Source organism: Sturnira hondurensis, unplaced genomic scaffold (genome assembly GCF_014824575.4).
Source record: "Sturnira hondurensis isolate 20B ecotype Veracruz unplaced genomic scaffold, ASM1482457v3 Scaffold0000022, whole genome shotgun sequence".
Lineage (NCBI taxonomy): Eukaryota > Metazoa > Chordata > Mammalia > Chiroptera > Phyllostomidae > Sturnira > Sturnira hondurensis.
This window is the reverse complement of record NW_028072653.1, coordinates 21,921-41,238: the sequence shown is the minus strand read 5'-3', so window position 1 is coordinate 41,238 and position 19,318 is coordinate 21,921. Positions and strand designations below refer to the sequence as shown.

The following is a 19,318-nucleotide window of genomic DNA, read 5'->3' as shown; positions in this document are numbered from 1 at the left end:
TGATAACCCAGGCAGCAAGGAAACACTGAGTGACTGCAGCATGAATCCACAAGGTATGGGGAACACGAGGAGATCTGTGAAAGCTATTCACCTTCTCACCCTTCTACACCCCAGACGACCTTGTGTTTCCACATTACTGAAAGGACTGAAAGCCGTCCATCATTCAACCTGAATTTGCAAAATATACACCACTTTTATCACTTTGCTTTGATATTGCTTCACTTTTTAATTTATTGGGAGCCTCAAAAATGGAAGTGGCTGAGCCCTCTCTGCACCCTGAAGAAGCCCGTGTGTGTGTGTGTGTGTGTGTCTGTTTTCTGTGTGTCTGTCCTCCAGTGCGCAGTTTCATAACTGGACTGGGTGTGACATGCTCAATTAATTGAAGAATACATTTGTATTACCAACACCACTATTGGTTGTCTCTTCACCTCCACAAGGAACTGGCCAGCTGGGGAGATTAGCATGGTCTGGGGCGTTACTGGAGGGGAACAAGGATGTTGTGAAGACAACACATCTGCTTTGCATGTTTATGCTTTGTTTAATCATAAAACAGACAATAACGATGAGGATGTGTAAGATGCACAGTGTTAATGATGATACCGGCGAAGAGTGCAAACAAAAGCCATGACTTTTGAGCTAAAGCTACATGCAAATTAAGACTTCTTCAGGGTTTAGGTTTTATAGCTACAAATTTATGGCCATTAGGAAGACGTCTGGTGTTAAAATTCCTGCAAGAATAATCCCATCACATCAAGTGTGAAACTCCCGTCACTGATCCCCACTCTTACCACAAAGCAATTGCTTTATAACTACTGTTTTTGCTGATGTGACCATCTGATCATAAAACAATGTATTATTATCACATACACAGCTTATATACCTGCAACATTTATTAACACACAGTACACTGGTCTCTTGTGGCTCAGCAGGTGTTTGCAGATAGTATGAAGATAAACATTTTAATTTCAATAGTTGTATTTTAATGTGTACTCTAAATTCAGGATAAATTTCCCAATTTTCCATTGATGAGAGTGATGTACCATCACTTTAAAGTGCAACCTAAAAACTAAATCAATTTATAGAAAGATACTGAATAAATAAAAATGCAAGGGGTCTGCTTAGGGTAAGGCAAAAACCATGAAGGGGTTCTGAGAATGACCCAACTTTTGGAAACAATGGGCTACGTAATAATAAGAAAGAAAAACGCAGGCTCTAGGTTGGGGTTTCAATAGCGATGATGGCCACACTGAGCCATCCTGGTGACCAGTGCCACACACATGTGAGGCTGCTGTCTGATGCCCCTGCAGCATGCTTTTCCACGTGACACTAATTGGCCCACACAGGAGTGAAACCATGACCCTTCCCTCATTAGCCACATGCTCAGGCCAGCTGAGCTAGCTTGCTCTGGGTCACTGGGGTCCCATGTAGGAAATTACCATTCCAGTGCCCTGTGGTCCTTTCGTAACCTCAACTAATGAATGTCCCATGGAGCCTAATGTCATTCCTGGGGGAGCACGTAGCTCTCCCAGCAGTAGGGAAGCTGATGATATTCTGAAATTTTAACCTGGGGAGAGCTGAGGAAGTGGGGAGAACTCAGGCAGCCTGGAAACTATCTTTCAAACACCTGTGAGCCAGAATAAATGATGGCCACATGCTATTTTTTGTCCATTTGTTTGCCAGGCCTGGTCTCAGGACATGAAATGTAAGCACAGGGCAGCAAAGACAGCTGCTGAACATCACACAGCAAGCTCATCACAGTGAGAATGACAATAAGTCTTTGCTGTCTGGACTGAGCACGTTCTAGCAGCAACCCTATGAGGCAGGTATTCTGCCTGTTTTAGAGGTCCAGAAACTGGGATTCTGAAGTAACTAGTGAAAGAGCCTGGGACAGTGGGCTCTTCTCAGGATTGCCTTATTCTGGAAATTAACACATCAAGTTGATGGGTAATTTTACAAGATGAACAAACAACTTGCCGGCCCTTTCTGCTTGGTCCCCTTTTAGGTCTCAGGAGAAAGACTATGGGCCCCTTTTCCCCCTGTACCTTTAGCACATCCATAATTTAGCCTTCAGACGAGCTTTTTAAGTCAGGCGAATTGACAGTCAAGGCAAAGAGAGTGCATTCTTCTCAGGTGCTGGAGAATACCAGAAAGGAAGGGATGGCAAATTTTCTCAACGCATACTGAAGAGCTGGGAAAGGCCACGAGTCACTCCATGGACTTGTAACAAGATCACGGGACCGATACCCCTCTGACGGCCACACTAACGGGTGGGTGAAAAACCTCCTGGCGCTCACTTGGCAGCCACCCCTCTGCCCTGGTCCTCTCTGGAAGCCACTTCCCATCAAACAACGGCCTGCGTGGGAAGAGACTGGAGAAACTCGGGCACACCAACCAGCCACATTTCACCTCGGCCCTCTGGCATCTGGTTAGCCTAAGGCGATAGCTCAGTTTGCCCTTAAAGTTGTCTGGTCAATGCCTAAGAAATCTAAGTATTTTTAAGGTGCAATTGACTACCAATAAACTTATGAGTCAGACCTAGATAGAACTGCAAGTCTGCCATTAACAAAGAGATGTTGGTAAGTTTAACCCGTGTCTCAGCTCCCTCTCATACATAACAGGGACAAAACTCCTCCTCTCACTGTGGTTGTAAGTAACACATGTAATACGCTTGGCACAGGTTGGAATGCTCAAAATGATAGTGTTTCTTATTGAACGTTCTGTCCTCTTCCCTGTCAGAGTGTGATTGAGTGAAGTATAGAATATGCTGCCAGGGTCCACAAACACATGAGACGAAGCTTTTTATTGTAATCTTACTTTTAGTTATTCACCTGAAGACAATGTCTGTTTATTATTTCACATACTGTATTCCTCTTCACCATGGGCCACTGGGAAATTATGTGTGGAGGTAAAATAAAGAGGGGAAGGTCTGTCGAAGGCCTCGACATGAAGTGCTGAGACTTCCTCCCACTGTCCACCCACACCTTCTGCCCCAGTGCCCAGCCTCAAACTACAGACTTTCTGTGTCTATTTCAAATTTCCCTCTGAATCCACAGCCTATCTGCTTGCAGTTGTGGGGGCTCAGTTCTGGTGGTGGAATCACAAGAGAGCTGCAAACTTTCTCACAAATGGGCTCCCAGGCATCGAGACTGGGTGAACTGAATTGTTTCCAAAATTGATAGAGCTGCTGAGAACCAGGGGCATGAAGACAGTGTTCCGTGACTCTTGGCCAGTAGGTGGGAAGAGGCCAGGTGAGGCTGATGGCACTCCAAGATGAAAGGAGGAACCCCACGATGTGAGAACAGCGAGAGACTCCCTAAACAGTGGACACTGGGCAATTTCTCCCCTAAACACTCTTTCCCAAGCATGTTCAGGCTTCATGAACTGCCACTGGTCAGGCTTCCTAAGCTTCAAATTAGGTAAATTCAGTATTGGTAAGAAACATTTATATCGACACTTGGGTTGATTATAGCTTGTTTTTGATTATCTCAGTCCAGACTGGTGAGCATTTAACAATTAATTGTAGCAGTGATTGGAGATCTGGAGAAGGAGGTCCTTCTGGGACCTCTAGGAAAGCAGTTCTCTTTAACCTACTGCCACCTAGTGGTAACTTAGCAGACTGAAAAAAGCTTCACTTTCATCCAAGGAGAGAATGTATTTAGTTGGGCAAGAGACTTTCTTTCCTTACCACTCCTATTCAGAAAGCACAGGGAAACAATGATAGATACACGTCATTCCACTGGCCTCCATTCTCCTGCCAAAATTTAACTGTCACTGTATATTTTAAATGTCAAGCTAGCTGATTCTTCTGCTTTTGACTAATGAGGACATTCTCATTTGCACCTTGGATGCAAAACAAAAAGCAACGGCCAGAACTGGAGCATTTGGATCTTGTCTCCCTTTCCTCCACTTCCTTGGTGGTTAGAAATTTCCTGGTATTAGGTCAGCTGAGCCCAACCTAATACCATATTCTTTCAAAGTGGAGAACTGGGTCTTGACAGTAAACTCGAGGTTTCCCTCTCTAATAATCAACTTGATTTGTTTGTCCATCTTCCCACGGTAACTTGGCTCTGGAAGTACACAAAGGAGATCAAGTAATCAGGGTGGCAAATCTCTACACAGTTCAACTTTCTTTACAGGCAGAGAAAAGCTGATGGCAAATTCAGATATCCCCGGAAGCAGTGAGGATCAATTAGCTGTAGTAAAACATTCCGAGGGAGCAGTCAATGGTGACCTCAGCAGATTGTGAAGACAGCAGATTAATGCCGGTGAGCTATTAGAGTGGAATGAATTCACAGGGCAATCACCATTGCTTGGGGCTTAGAAGAGATAGTTCACAATGTGGGGCAAGTTTCTTTTCTAAGCATGAACTTTAAATAAATAAACTTGGAGAAACAAAGTTACCCCAAGGATAGAAATCTAGATGCATGGCTTTGGTAAAGAAAAGGTACAAGGTTACAATAATGGCATTGCTTGAAACGTTTTAACTTTCTGGGTCAGTATCTTCTCTTGGTAACAAACTTCCCCACCTCCTCTCCCCTCCCCCCAAAATCAGCAGACAAAGCAGTCAGTACATTAATACAATCATATTTATTCCAGTTTCCAGACTCCCATATGGCACATATCTAAAGCAGAACAAAGCAAACTGACGTCACTAGCAGCGATCCTCCCTTAAACAGGAAGGGGTTAGGTGAACTTAACATTAGGAGTAATTTCAAGACAAGATTACAAGTCACAGTTTTTCTTTTAGCAGCTGGTATATGAAGAGAAAAACTCTAAATTCAGAGTCATCCAGGTTTAGTCCTGTCCTGAAAAACAGTAACAGGTCAGGGTGCAGTGGAGTATCCCCAGGGGAGCCTCGAAGGCTAACGTCTTACGGCGTCAGTATGAAATAAGTGAGTCACTTTCCGAGGTGTCGCTCACTATCTGCTTTACTGCCAGGACGACAGAAGAACTGGACAGCTGCCCTAGAACCTGGCTCCCACAAAATTCAGCCACATAATCATTGTTTAAATAAAATCCCTTAATATTTTCAGACATTTCCCCCCGCAGCTCTAAAAACATAACATCAGACATTTGTTCCAAAGGACCAAAAATCAAAGGCAATTGCAATGTCCTGGGAATAGCTTTTATAGCTTTCCTGAGGGGCAGTTTCATCTTTTCAGAGTATTTTTTTTGTAGATTTTTTATTTATTTATCTTTAGAGGGGAAGGGAAGGAGAGAAGGAGAGAAATATCAATGTATGGTTGCCTCTCATGTGTCCCCCGCTGGGAACTGGCTTGCAACCCAGGCATGTGCCCTGACTGGGAATCGAACCGTGATCTTGTGGTTCACAGGCCCACGCTCAATCCACTGAGCTACACCAGTCAGGGCTCAGAGTATTTTTAAAGAAGCACCAACTCCGGTTATTCATCAAACTACTTTCTATTATCAATAAATAAAAGACCAACTGAAGGTCTCAGGTGTACTTATTCTGCCTCCCACCCCCACCCCACCCCCAATCTCCAAACCATCCAAAGCCATTTCTTGACAGAGAGCTTTCCTTTCTACTAGAGGGGTGCACGAGAACTTACAAACATTTGAAAAAATACTCAAAACACTGAGAGTAAAGAAGGCCCAACCCTTTCTCAGAGCCCAGGAAACAGTGACAAGGAACCCCAAAGGCTTATCTTAAATCCATCAACTCAATTAGCCAGAAAGCAATGACAGACCACACACCTTTGCAACACAAGCCCAGATAAGATATTCTTGCTTTACAATCACTAAGAAAAGCCTCCTGGGGTTACTGCCCAGAAAAAGATGGGCTGATGAACAGAAGTTACTGAAAAGGGGTTGACTGCATCCTATATTTGACAAAGGAAAAGAACAATTAGAACAGTTGGGAAACCATTATATTTATAACATTATACCCTTATATAAACCTTGACCTTCCCACAGCAATCATCTCATTCATAAAAAAATACACAAAGGATTGGAAAACTTTACAGCAGCACCAGTGACAGCCAGCTGTCTTTGAATAATTTATTTTTCTCCCTAAAGACAAAATTTAAAGAAGTAATTTACGGAATCTGGTCTATTCCACAATTTTACCTGTGTCAGCTGCTGTAGGTAAGTGCAAACAGGAACACGAATATGTCCTCTTCATTGAATCAGGTTTCTATTTTTTCTCAAGGGACAGAAGCAGTACACCCACATTTCTGAAAGGCTTCTGTGGATTAAGGGCAGCTCACAGCTCATGACCTGACAGTCTCTGAAAGTGCTCCTGGACTGCTTCACCACAGAAATAGATAAAAAGCCTTCTCAATCCACGGACAACTCAGAGCTAGAATTCCGATGCACCTACACTTCACCGCTAATGGCGTCTGGGCTTTCTGACCTGACACGCACCCTGCACAGAGAGCAGGGTACTGATGACACCGCTCACTCTGGCCGCCTCCTCCACGGCCTGCCTCTGCCATAAGATGGTCCCGAAAGGAAGCAGAAATGCGTCCCAGACACTAGAACAAACAACCTGAAGTGCAAGTTCTCATGGTGGCCAGCAGAATTACTTCTACGTACAAAGAGTGCACGTGGTTTCTGGGTGTTGAAACCATTATCCTCCATTTCTCAATCCCTTATTCTCCCTAACAAAGCTGGAAACTCCTGAGAGCACCTCAACAGGAAAACAGGTATGCCCTGTGAAAATGTCTAGAAAACACACTCCCAAGTTTAGGGATTACTATGAAGGCCCAAAGTTGGATGTTCAAAAATCAGTGCTATTCCTACCACGTTCCCCAAATCCAAGTCTCCGGAGAACACGGAAGCCAGCTGTGCTGCTCCGCAGCTGCTCTGAGCCCCGGGGGTAAGTGGCGGGGGCCCCAGGACACCCCTCTCCTCCTGAGGGAGACTCAGCTGTTTCCACAGCAGTCACTGTAAGGCCTGGATCAGCACATTGTTTGGAGCAGCATATACATTGTTAGGACCTATTTTTTCTTCCTCAAGAAAAATTTCTCCAATAATAAGGAAAAAGGCAATGACTTTTATAAACTGACTTCTCTAAAAAAGTAGGCTTCGTACAAAAAGCACATTACTAGACACTTCCTTCATTCTGGAATCACTGTCCAAACCAAACAAATAAATGGGCACATAAAACAGCTCACAGTTTTAAAATAATTTTCAGAGCTGGGATTGTCAAATTGGGCAGAAAAGAAGTACATCAACCCTATATGGATATATGAAAATTGTACACAAACATGAATGAAAGCATGTGTTTAAAATAAATCAGCTTAGATTTAATCAGGCATGATTAACTCTTTAGAATGAACAGAAACTGATTATATTCCTTTTCATTTCAAAGCTCTACTTTACTGGGAGAATCTAGTAACCATCACGGCTTCCAGCTGAGGAACAAGGGGGAAGACAGATGGGGACGGCCGAACGGGGAGACTGATGAAGAGGCAGGGCCTGGGTGGCGGATGGTTACACAACTGCTAACTGGAGAACAAAGACTTCAGACAGACTATTTAGCAGAGATTAGACTGGCAGATCCCAAAGATGACTGTTCCAAGTCTGTGATGTGGAACCTCTTTGAATGTCTAGTGGGTCTGCTCTGGCCCTAAAAGCATATTTAAGGTACATTTTAAAATAAAAACAAATAAACAAAACAGTTCCTACAAATTCCTTTGTGGAGATGTGTTGTCTTTATATGCCCATTCTCCCTCTGGTACGGTCATATAAACCCCAAAGAAGTGCAGGGGAACTCTTTCTGATAATGACCAGAAAAGGGTGGGGGCTAGGACGCAGGGGAGTGGCAATGAAACACTACTCTCCTCTTACCGAAGACATTCTTCTGAAACATCCACTGTCCCTTAGGAGAAAGGAATGGAACATGGGAAACAGTTCCTGAAGATCCCACTGCCTTCTGACCACAGCCAGATCATAACTATGACACCTACGAAGATCACTTCTTATGTGGCACCTGCCTTGCTCATAAGAATCCTTACGGAATTATGAAATAAAGCTAATAAAAACTACTCACGGCACTTATACATGTTCAGAATGTTTGAAATGCCTTCCTAAAATTGTCTCTGTGCTCCTGTCAGGTGAGTGTTTGATGGGGAAAAACTGAGGCGCAGAGGGACTGAGCCTGCTCTCCTTCCGTTATACAATGAGCCCATGACCCAGCTGGCAGAAGGGCAAGGCATCCTAGCTCCACAAACTCTACTCACCCTACTTTTCAAAGGCTTATTTAAGTTACACAACAAATAGAGCAGGAGAAATTTTTCTTTTCAAGAATTTTAACTAGTAACTATTTCTTATTTTCGCTTTAGACATGAGTCACCTATAATAAAACCAAATATAAACAAAACAAAAAATCAATATTGCCTAACAGTCTGTGTCAAGATATTGCCTATTCTACCGTGACTATGACTCGAGCAGTATTAGCGAGCGCTGTGATGCTCCTGCGACTGCAGCCAGGCTGTGCACAAGGGGTCCCTTCCAGGCAGCACCCACTGTCACCTGTGAGAACCTCTTCAGCCTGACACAAGGGAATAATGAAACTACCTGCACTGTCTCCTGGAAAACTGTTCTGAAAGGCATTCCACACTGGGCCAGCCCTGCCTGCAAAGGGGACTCTCGGCTGTATGATGCACGTATATTACTGAGTTCATGCAGCACTCTCTTTGAAGCCAGACATAAAGGTTCCAGTCCCTTTCCATAAAGCTCACAGGACAGGTCACAAAGGGGCAATACACAGGGTACATGCACTAGCACCATGCCACAGAAGTTAGAGAGAAGGACAAGAAGCCACCACGTGAGCATCTTATAGTCCCACCTGGTATGCCATTCACAGAAGTTACCGCTGGTAAGGAAAGACCACTGAGGTCTCCTACTCCTTTCCATTATAAGGAGAGGGATAAAAACAGGGCATTCATTGCTGGCTGCTTTAAGCACACCAACTATTCATATTTTACTCTGACCTAAGTTGGCAGCTTTCTTAGCTCATAGATATCTAGAGATTACAGTTCCTGATTAAAAGAGAACAGTATAGAGCAAAACTTAACAGTCAGAGACAAAATGTGGGTGCAGGGCTCCATGGCAGGGTATACTTCTCCTCTTAAATTCAAATTCATGAGTACTCAGCACACCAGCTTATACGATGAGAGTTTCTTTCCCCCATGCTATAGAATCCATGGGGTGAACTCAACTGACATCATAAATCCTGATTCAAACGGAAGGTCTTATCTTTGGTTTGAGTGTCTGAAGTCGACCATGATCCCAAATCAGATGTGTGTGCCCATGTGCAGCTTGCAGCTTTAGCCTTGACATTAATGCAAACGCCCACTCTCCCGAGACCCGTCTCCCCTTGAGGGTGCTCAACTCCCAGAGAGCCCAAGCCTGGCTCCCTCCTCAACACATGCAGTACCAGAGGGAATCATTCCAACTCAGGGTTCACTGGGACATTAGGACACAGCATGGCAGTAGTTCATGCATTTTATTTCTAAAAGCCAAAGCTCAAGGCTGGGCTGGTCACTGTGCCAGATGAACCAGCAGGACATTCTCTCCTCGAATGAAAATCTGATTTATGTGTCTAGTGAATACCTTCTGGTAATCTACTTTGGGCTTTCTCTTTTTCTTACGGGACTGGCCCCGAGAAAGTGTGGTAGCTCTGGAGAAGGTGCCTCCCACACTAGACCCTTCTGTCCGCAGAGTCCTCCCTGACAGCTCTGACCGGGACTCCTCCCTTGTGGATGCCTGCAGGGAGGAAGGGTTGGAGCGGGAAGGTTTGCGTGAACCCCGGTCAGTGTCTCCTCTTCCCCACACTGAAGCTACCTTCCAAGTGGATGTCTGGGAGTATCTGGACAGAGTGGAGTCTTCAACTGCAGACTTAGAATCCGCCTCCTTCTTGGAAGAATCTTGAAGTTTTAGTCGATCAAATAGCTACAAAGAAAGCAATGACAAATATTAGCCCTTAACAGAAAAAAAGACCAAAGTCTTTCATTGTGCTCTGTGGACAATTTGCTTTGCAACTTTTAAAAAGTTAGCAATGAATTTTCTATTTCTACCCATAACTCAGATAAATCAGCAAGTATGTCAAGAGAAAAGGCACCTGCTCATTTCTACAGGGTAAAAGAGAAAGACTTTTAGGCCTTATAAGAGGTAACTTGTTGCAGGTCAGAAGCAGGAACTCAGTGAGATTAGCTGGATGCATAAGAAGACTAACTGATGGAGACCTTGGTCCAGACACACCTGGCTGACAGCACTAGGGCCTTCCCACTAGGAAACACGCTCACTGGGCTCAGTGACTTTAATTCCTAAGCTGAAAGCATACTGGTGCCCAGGAAATGAGGAGAAATGGCCTACCCTCGTGAGAGTCAATGAAGAATCCCGCTCATATGCTTTGCCCAGAACAGGCTTTCGGTAGGTCTCATCCACATCAGTAAGTGCCTAGAGAAACAGCCCAAAGGGGAAAAAAAGCAGAGTTAAAAATATTATTTCCATAGCTCTCAAAAAAATTTTTTAAGGCAGAATAACATCTAATTGTAGCATAATTAAACTTAAGAGGTGACTCAGCTACTGGGCAGGAAAAAAAAATGGTAATACCTGCCACCCTCTGAGTAGGATTTCCAAGTGGCTTCGACCATGTAAGACAAATTTCTACTGTGGTAAGGGCCCTTCCAACCACGGCGAGGTCCTTAAATCTCACTGTGCATGAATTCTAGGACGCTCGTTAGAGTAGTACGACTCCAAGGCCACCACTCTCTTAGAGATTCAGGTTCAGTAGGTCGGGATGAAGCCTAGGAACTTTCTGTTTTAACCAGAAATCCCAGGTGACTCTGCTGCAGGACGGCTTCAGACACACTTTGAGAAACACTACACTATTGATTCTTCTCCTTTTCCAGTTTCTAAGTTTTATGAAGCAATTAAGAGAGACTGACCAGAGTTACACAAAGAATTACTGGTGAACTCTCGTCACTGAGAGATCAGCCACACAGGACAGCTGTCAGAATCAAAGGAGATCCTGTGTGAGCAACTGCTTTGAAAAGTGTCAATCACCATACAAATATAAGCTGACAACATCATGAGTACCTGTCATTATATATGTTCTCTTAAGTCCTTTTCCTTCAAAAGTAAAATTATAATAATAAAATATATTTCTTCACATTTTAGAGGTGAGAAAACTGAGCCTCAGAAATTACCTTGCCTAAAGCCACACAGTTACCAAGTGGTAAAGTTAGGATTCAAACCCAGGTTTTCTGAGTCCATGATGGTTGAAAACATGGTTTTAAAAGTCAGAAAGAACTAAAATAAAGTCCTAGTACTTCCACTTACTAACAGTGTGATCTGGACCAATCTCTTCATTTGTGAAATGAAACAGAAACATATCTACAATTCATCCACTGAAATAATATACGTAAAGTTCTTATTATAGTATCTGGCACATAAGCACTTACTAAGTATTAGCAACCACTATTATTATCCAGGGGAATGCATGTATGCAGGGAGAAGAAAAGTTGGAGACAGACGACCATAGGAAGAGAAACACTAGGAGGCCTGGGTGGCTCCTACTTTACCTGCCTCACATTACATTGTGCTAAGACACAACATATCCCTTCCTTCCTTCAAGTATCTAGTAAACAACAGCCTCTAGAAGACTGGGGGCGTGTGTACACTTCTTCATAAGCAAACACCATGCAAAGTATCTTGCTTATCAATATGTCTGCATTCCCTCTAACCTTATCCTTCTGTTTTTAAAATGTAATCTTTATTGTATTTTTTCTATCTTTCCAAAAACAGAAGAGTGATGGTTCCTTTCTGAAACTTCTGTACTTAGCATTGTGCCCAGCAAAAGTGAGATGCCAATAAATATTTTTAATAGGAAATCAATGTAAAATTACTAAACAGGTGAAGTAAATCTTATTCCTTAAGGCTGGGTTTCTCAACCTTGGCATTAAAAACATTCTGCACTGGATACATTTTTCTTGTTGGGGGTGCTGCCTGCATTGTAGGACATACAGCAAAATCCACAGCCTCTACCCACTAGATGCCAGGAGCACCCCATTCCACAGTGTGACAATTAAAAAAATGTCCCCAGACACTGACAAATGTCCCTGGGAGGGAGAGGAGGGTAAAATTACCCAACTGAAAGCCACTGCCTTAGAGAAAAGAAAACAATAAAAAGAACCTTTTTGTTGCTTCCCAAGAGAGTGTAAAGATTCTGTTTTTTCTGGGAAGTTATTTTGTAGGTTTTGCTGAATAAGGTTACTCGGGACCTTTAAATTTATAAAACATTTAATCCCCCAGAGGTTCTCCCAGCCACTTGAGGAAGGCTCAATTACCATATTCCAGAACTTGTCAAATGCAACGAGGAAGCCTGTGCAGACGCCCCGAAGTCCCTTGAAAGTGCGGATGTGAACATTCACCTTCACCCCTTCCCGGATACAACGATGGAGTTCACCCAGAGGGCTGCCTTCGTGCACTGAAACACGAGAAGAATAGTCAGCATAGCATGAACATCTGCTCTCATTCCCAGAACTAATAACCAAGACCACCCATCCATCTCCAGCAACACAAGGCAGCACTGTGCAGTGGCAACCTCCCACATTGTGGGAACAGAAAGGCCCAATGGGCAATATGGCTGTTATAGGCGACACACACTGGAATGAGACCAGATTCCACCACAATGTGGATAAACCATGTGAATGGCTATCATCCAAAAGTTTCACCTTCTGTACATCCCAGAGTCTATGATTCTAAGATGCATCATCATTTAAAACCTTTCTGGGCAAAAAACCCCACATTAAATGTACACAGCAGCTAGATTCTTCTCATTCTGTATCTTGTTAAGACAACCTTTTTTAGGATAATTCTCATAAGCCACATATCCAGCTTGAACCCTCCAAATCACTGAAAATCTTGTTCATATGTCTGAAGTGTTTCAATGTACATCACCTTCACACTAGCAGTCACGAACCTACTTGTATTCCAAGCCTTGCTGGGGGAAAGGCACCTGCTGAACATTTGGCTCCCATGAGACTGCTGATGAGCAGCATGTAAAAAGAGCAGTGTGGCGATGCCTAAGAATGCTGGGATTATACTATCAGCTTTTACTATGATGGATTCTTTTTGCAAAGCTTGGGAACGGAGATGAATTTTTCTATTACTTCATGTTAATTTACCCTTCACAATTTGCTGCTTATACTACATAGTGTATACAACTTCTCAAAAGAAAATCACACATACACCTTCTCTCTCTCACACACACACTCTCTTGCATTCACGCACACACAGTCTCAGTCTTTCCCTCCCTCCCAAGTTTGCAAGGCAGAATTCTTTGGAGGTTACTGCCACTGAAAGTAAACAAACAAAAAAGGACTGTTTTCTTTCTAGTGGCACAAAAATAGAACAACAGTTCTGCAGTTCAGTTTGGATAACTCATCCTTCTTGACCTCATTCTTCACTCATGGATGGGCTTATAAATGATGGCAGTGATAAATTAATAAAAGAAAATACTCTTAGAAGGAAGTGACATAAGGTGAGAAGTAGGAGCTTATGTCAGACTGAAGATGCAACAAGAAGGCACAGATGATACGGAGTAGCAGAAAGAGCAGCCTTGGAAAGGAACGTGAGAGCCTTGGTCTGACCTTCATCATCCACCCTTCCTCTAGCAATAGTCTACAATTCTTTGACCCTTTGATGTATGTATGTATGTGTGTGTGTGTGTGTACATGTCTGGATATGTGTTACAAACTGTGTTAAACCCAACATTGTAAATAACTTTCAGTGTGACCTTGGTAAATAATTTTCTCTCTACAAGCCCAAGTTTCCTCATTCATAAAATGAAGTGAGAGGACTAGTTAGCTTCTAGATTCAGGAATAAATCTCCATAATTCAATCCCTTAGAAACTGATCATAGTGCCTGGATTACTCGCTTTGCCTTTACACGTACACAGCCCCCACCTCACTCCCTTACACATGTGTTTCCACAAAGAGTGGAAAGACCATTCTGTTTCTAAGTTGAAAGAAAATAGGGCACTGCTTCTCCCTGCACACCCCCAAATCAAAGAGGAAGGGCAAGCATGTAGCTTAACAAGTCCCTTATTCTAATTAAACCAATAGGAAACTCAGGTCTTTCGTCTCTCACATCTGTGTCTTTCCCTTCATTTTTTTTCCTTCCAAAAATGTAATAAGGTGTAGTTCCAGGAAGCATTTCTCTCCTTCTGTGATCAAAGGTACAACACCAGCACCACCTACCAGAGCAACCTGCCAAGGCGAAAATGAGCTTCACATTCTGAACCTCTTTCCAGCAGCCTCTGTGACAAACTCAAAATAAGTATGAACTAAGCTAATAAAAACTTAATATGACCAAAGGCAAAAAAAAAAACGCCTCTTTTTTGCAGAAAACTTTTCTTCTAAATCCCCCTTTCCATTGCCACTGTGCTTGGGCCCCACCCTCCCAAATCCAGGTCACTTTTTTAAGCTCCACTCTTTTCTCCCTGCTCATGGCCATTACCAAATTCAAACAACAGATTCTCAGTAACTCATCTTTCTCCGTCACAACCAATCATATCACCATCATCACTGTCACCATCATTATCACCAACTCCTAAGCCCTCAGTATGGGCCACACCCTGTGGTTAAGTTTAACTTTATGTACCATTATTTTCTTTAATTGTCACAACTAATACATAAGTAGCCTTATTTCCCCTCAATACATAGATGAGGAAATCAAGGCTTAGGAAAGTTGAAATAATTTGCTCAAAGTTACCCACCTACCTAGTAAACAGCTGAGCCAACCATCAATAGAGGCAGGGCCCACACGCCCTGACCAGAGCTTTTGAGGATAGTCAACCAGGGACAGCTCACATTCTCGGAGAATGATCCCGCAGGTCAAGGAAGACTATTGCTGTAAATGCTTTCAAGGTGTTAACTAATTTAAACCTCACCACAATAGAGTCTATCGAGGTCCTCACGTTGCAGGTGAAGAAGCTGGGGCCCTGAAGAGTCTAAGTGACTCCCCTAAACTAAAACAGCTATCCGTGGGGGAGCTGGTGCTCACACAGAGGCCGTCAGACCGACGTTCCTCTCCACCCCCAAACGCGTTTTACCACCAGAAACTTAGCTCCTAGAAACATCCGCCCTGAAAGAGCTTTTGCTTAAGAGTACACTCCATGGTTCCCACTCTCCATCATCACAAAGTCTAACAGAAACCCTTTGGGCTGGCTCTTCCATGGATTCTAGCAACAAGTCCCTCTCTGGACCCAAATTCTGCTCTCACTGCCCTCAGCCTCACACGAACAGCACCCTCCACACACCAAAAATGAGCACTCAAGGAAACACGAGAATGACATCCTCTCTTTCCCCTCCCCTGAGATGAGCGCACAGGGTAAGCACAAAGGCCCCGGGGTTGGACAAACCCAGGATTCTCAGCTGCAAACTAACCAGCTGTGTGACCCAGGCTCTAAAAGGTAATAACTGAGCCTCAGTTTCTTCATCTACAAAGTTGTATCTAAGGGCACAATGAGACATAATGCATTTAAAAGGCTTAGCAAAATATAGAGCACACATGTGCTCAATAATAGTAGCTACAATTAGCAGCAATAAAATTATCACCTGGCTTACAAAGGGGCATAAGGAAAATTTTGGGGTGATAGAACTGTATTCTGTATCTTAACTGTGGTGGTGATTTCAAAATACATGGAAAGGGAGTATTTTGCTATATGTTGAGTATTTTACACCTCAACAGCCTGATTTTCAAATAATTACTGTTATCTGGAATCATGATCTTCCTTGCCTTGAAGACCTAAAGACTTACAGAAACTCTTTCTTGAAAAAATCTAGTTTTCATCCATGCTTGTTTTCGTTTTTTGCTTTTTTTTTTCTTTCTGAAGGTCATTACTCTCTGTGATGCCTACCCATCTCTGTCATGTACACACACACACACACACACACACTACTGGTTCCAGTGGCATGACTAAAAATTTCAGAGCAAACTGAGGCCTTGATTCCAAGCATATATTTTAAAGTGGTAAATTGACAAAGCTGGGCTTCACACTGTGCCAGAACAATATAGCAAAGGTCTCCCCGGGAAAAGCTAAAGTCATCCACCACATAGAAATATTTCTTTTCCTTGACAATCTCAATAGCAAAGCAATAACTGGCAAAAATGGAAAGGAATGTTACATTCTGATACCTGGGGCGCATTTCAAAGACCTGATGTGACAGAAAGTAGAGGCAAAATGAGGTCCCCCAAACTGCTTTTACTTTAGGAACATGATGCTCGCCCCCATCTTTGTGTTACTGTGGGACAAGCAACCTGGAGTGAACCCTAAGCTTGGGCAAGGATGTTCTGGCTAGGTGAATCGCCTGACAGAGGCACCCCCAACAGCACACAGCTTTTCAGGATGTTTCTGTCTAAATAAACACGTTTCTAGGAATAAAACAAAATACACCCTTGCTTATTAGCACAACCCTCCATTCCGAAGGCAGGGATCTAATAAAGTCACGATTCAGCTACCAGGATATAGATGCTCTGAATGGCTAAGCAGGTCATTGCACTCACCCGGCAGATGTCAGAAGTGCTTGCCAGATGCCTAAAGATACAACCCTCGGCTGTTTTTATTCCGTTCACACAAGACCTAATTCACACACTAGCAACCTCTGCTGTGTGCAGCTTTGCTCTAAGGATCTATTAGGAGGCTACAAGAGCTGTAAAACAGTGTCTGTGTGTTAGTGGCATTTGTGCCTGCTGCATTCTAGCACTTGAGATCTGGCAAAGCGAACAGGTGCACATCGAGAGCCTGTGGCCCTTCTACCAAGGGCACCGAAGAAAGGGCCGTCACTTAACGTGCAGGGGTTGAGGTTCTGTCCCCTGCGCCATCTGAACAGATCTCCCCACACTCCCTCCCATCGTCCCCACACCCCACTGACCCAAACGCTCACTCCCCTAACGCTGGCTGTGCACCACCTCCTCCGTCTGTGGTCCCCAAGACCCCCTGTCACCTCTGCAAGCCCTTCCTATGGTTTCCAGGCCCCACTTCTCCAGACCCGCCCTCCCATTCCTGCGGATGCTCTCGGTAGGTTCCTCCTCACCCCACCACCTTTGCAGACCCTCCCCATAGCTCCCGATGCCCTCTCCGGCTTTTCCCACTCGGCCTCAGGGCTGGTGCGGACCCTTTATCACCCTGGACGACCGCTCCCATTTCCCACAGTACTCCAGCCACAACCTCCCTCCCCAACAGTCGCTGACTACCTCGGAAACCTTCACGAGGCCCTCCCCCTAGAATGTACAGACCCCACCTAATACGCCAAGCCCCCATCGACCCGCAAGTGCCCCTTCCGCTGCCACCTCGCGGCCGGCCGGCCAGTCCCTCGTCCGCGCCCGCCAGACTCACAGGGCATTCGCGTGAGCACGTTGCGCGGCGCCTTTCTGCTCCGGCCCGGAGGCCGGCGGCCGTCCCGGTCGGCCTCGTCCCCTTCCTTCTTGACCACCATAAGGCGGCGGAGGCGCTCAATGCGCTCGGGGTCCGGAGCGGGGGCGTCCGCCCGGCGGCGGGTCCTGCTGGACGGTCGAGCGGCGGCGGAGGCCCCCGAGGCTGGGTCTGCGCCGCGCGCCCGCCCGCGCCCGCGCCCGCCGCCCCGGGACCCTGTCCTGAGGAAGGTCTCATACGCGGCCACGTTGTTGAAGCAGGGCGCGTTGGGATAGGGGATGGGAGGCAGGCGGGGCGAGTACAGGGCCAGCAGCGGGTCGAAGCTGTCCGAGTTGACATCCAACCGCGGGCTGGGCGGGCGCCCCGGGCTCCCGGCGCCAGGCGACCTCGCCCCCCGCTCCCGCTCCTCCATGTTTGAAAGGCCCGCAAGCTGAGGCCGATGGGAAGGAGGAGCGGGGCCGCCAGAGGGCGGTACTGCGCAGCCGCGGGGCGGGGTCGCATTGCGCCGGCGCGACCGCGGGAGGGCAGCACCTGTCCGCGGTCAGCTACCCCGGAGGCGTGGCGCGCAGCTGCGGCTCGTCAGGGCTCCTTTGGGCCTTAGCGCGGGGATGACGGGTTAATCTGTTTCAATGCTATGTTTCCCCATCTGTATATCACTTGGCGTGTTCGTTAATACTCCAGATTCCCTGGGGTCGAGTCCGGGACCAGTATGTTAACTCTGCGGGCGTGTCTCTTCGCTGGGACTGCTATTTACTCCTAGCTTGAGCTGGCAGGAAGAGGGCTAGAAATGTCCCTGTTTGCTTTCATGCTAAGTACTTTGGGGTTAAGCCTCCCTAGACTCAAATTACTTAACTTCTCTGGGTCTTCACATTCTCATCTTCAATATGACTAATAGTTGCTACGTCCTAGAATTGCCCTAACAAGGAAGATATAGTGCAGAGTGCATAAATGCTCTATGAATGTTAGCTAATACCGGTTAAGTGCACAATGAAATAATGAAGAGGGGGCGGATTCCAGTCCTCCATTTCCTACATCCTATTTAAAAAGTAATTTGCACTAACACAGAAATCTTAGTATTAAAGAAAAGTCATTATCATCACTGACTTTTTAAGCATTGCTGAGCAACTGGGAAAAATGATCCTGCTCTTGGAACACAGGATGAAGGATTCACAAGACTGGGTGTACTTTATACTCTCTGCTCAGCAAAACATTTTTTAATATTAAAGTGATAGTCTTCTCTAAAGGCCCAGATATTAATTACCCCCTCACCCAGCAGAGATGAGATGCTCCAGTTACCCACAGGCCACAAAAATCTAATCGCACCACTCCTCAAAACTATCAACTAGTATTAACTCCACACCAGCTGCTTTTTTGTGTATCTTAGTTTCTTTAGATTTGGAAAGGAAGCCCAAGAAAATACTATTCTCTATCCTAAAAGAGCAAGATGAAAATGATTATAAACTGCACTCTACATTGGAATGAATACACACACAAAATAACAAAAACCATCAAGCAATAATAGCACTATAGATTTAGTTATGGCATGAGTATTAAGTCCAGGATATTCATTCGCTCAAAAACCCTGTGCCAAAACAGAACCCAAAGCTGAAAAATGCTGGCAATTCAAGCAACAAGTGTTTGTCCCCGAATCTTACGACAAAATCAAATGATAGCCTTTGCAGTATTACACAGCATCCGCTGAAAGCACTTTTCTTTGGATGGCTTTGTCTTGAAAACTCGTACTTTAATGCCTGTTTTGATATGAAGTGCTATAAATTTACTTACCACTTTTATTTGCTAGTCAGGAGCTACATTATTTATTGCCTTACTTCCCCTATCACAGTATACCTTGTGACCCAGAATGTGGTATATCGATGACCATAGGCATCAGGACTCTTTAGAGTTAAAAA

The 19,318-nt window shown here is 44.8% G+C and overlaps 1 protein-coding gene across 2 annotated transcripts; it reads right to left on the bottom strand.

Annotated features, from left to right (window-relative positions):
- Positions 1–5,379: 5,379 nt before the first annotated feature.
- Positions 5,380–17,835, bottom strand: LSM11 (LSM11, U7 small nuclear RNA associated). Of its 2 annotated transcripts, XM_037041258.1 has the most exons (5): positions 17,373–17,835; positions 12,318–12,457; positions 10,342–10,425; positions 9,811–9,918; positions 5,380–7,591 (listed from the first exon to the last, which is right to left on the bottom strand). In XM_037041258.1, exons 1-5 carry the CDS (start codon positions 17,818–17,820, stop codon positions 7,496–7,498), a joined length of 876 nt encoding a protein of 291 aa, XP_036897153.1. In that variant the 5' UTR covers positions 17,821–17,835; the 3' UTR covers positions 5,380–7,495. The 2 variants fall into 2 exon arrangements, with proteins under 2 accessions (XP_036897153.1, XP_036896376.1); XM_037040481.1 differs by having other exon boundaries at positions 7,501–9,918.
- Between the last annotated feature and the right edge of the window lie 1,483 nt (positions 17,836–19,318).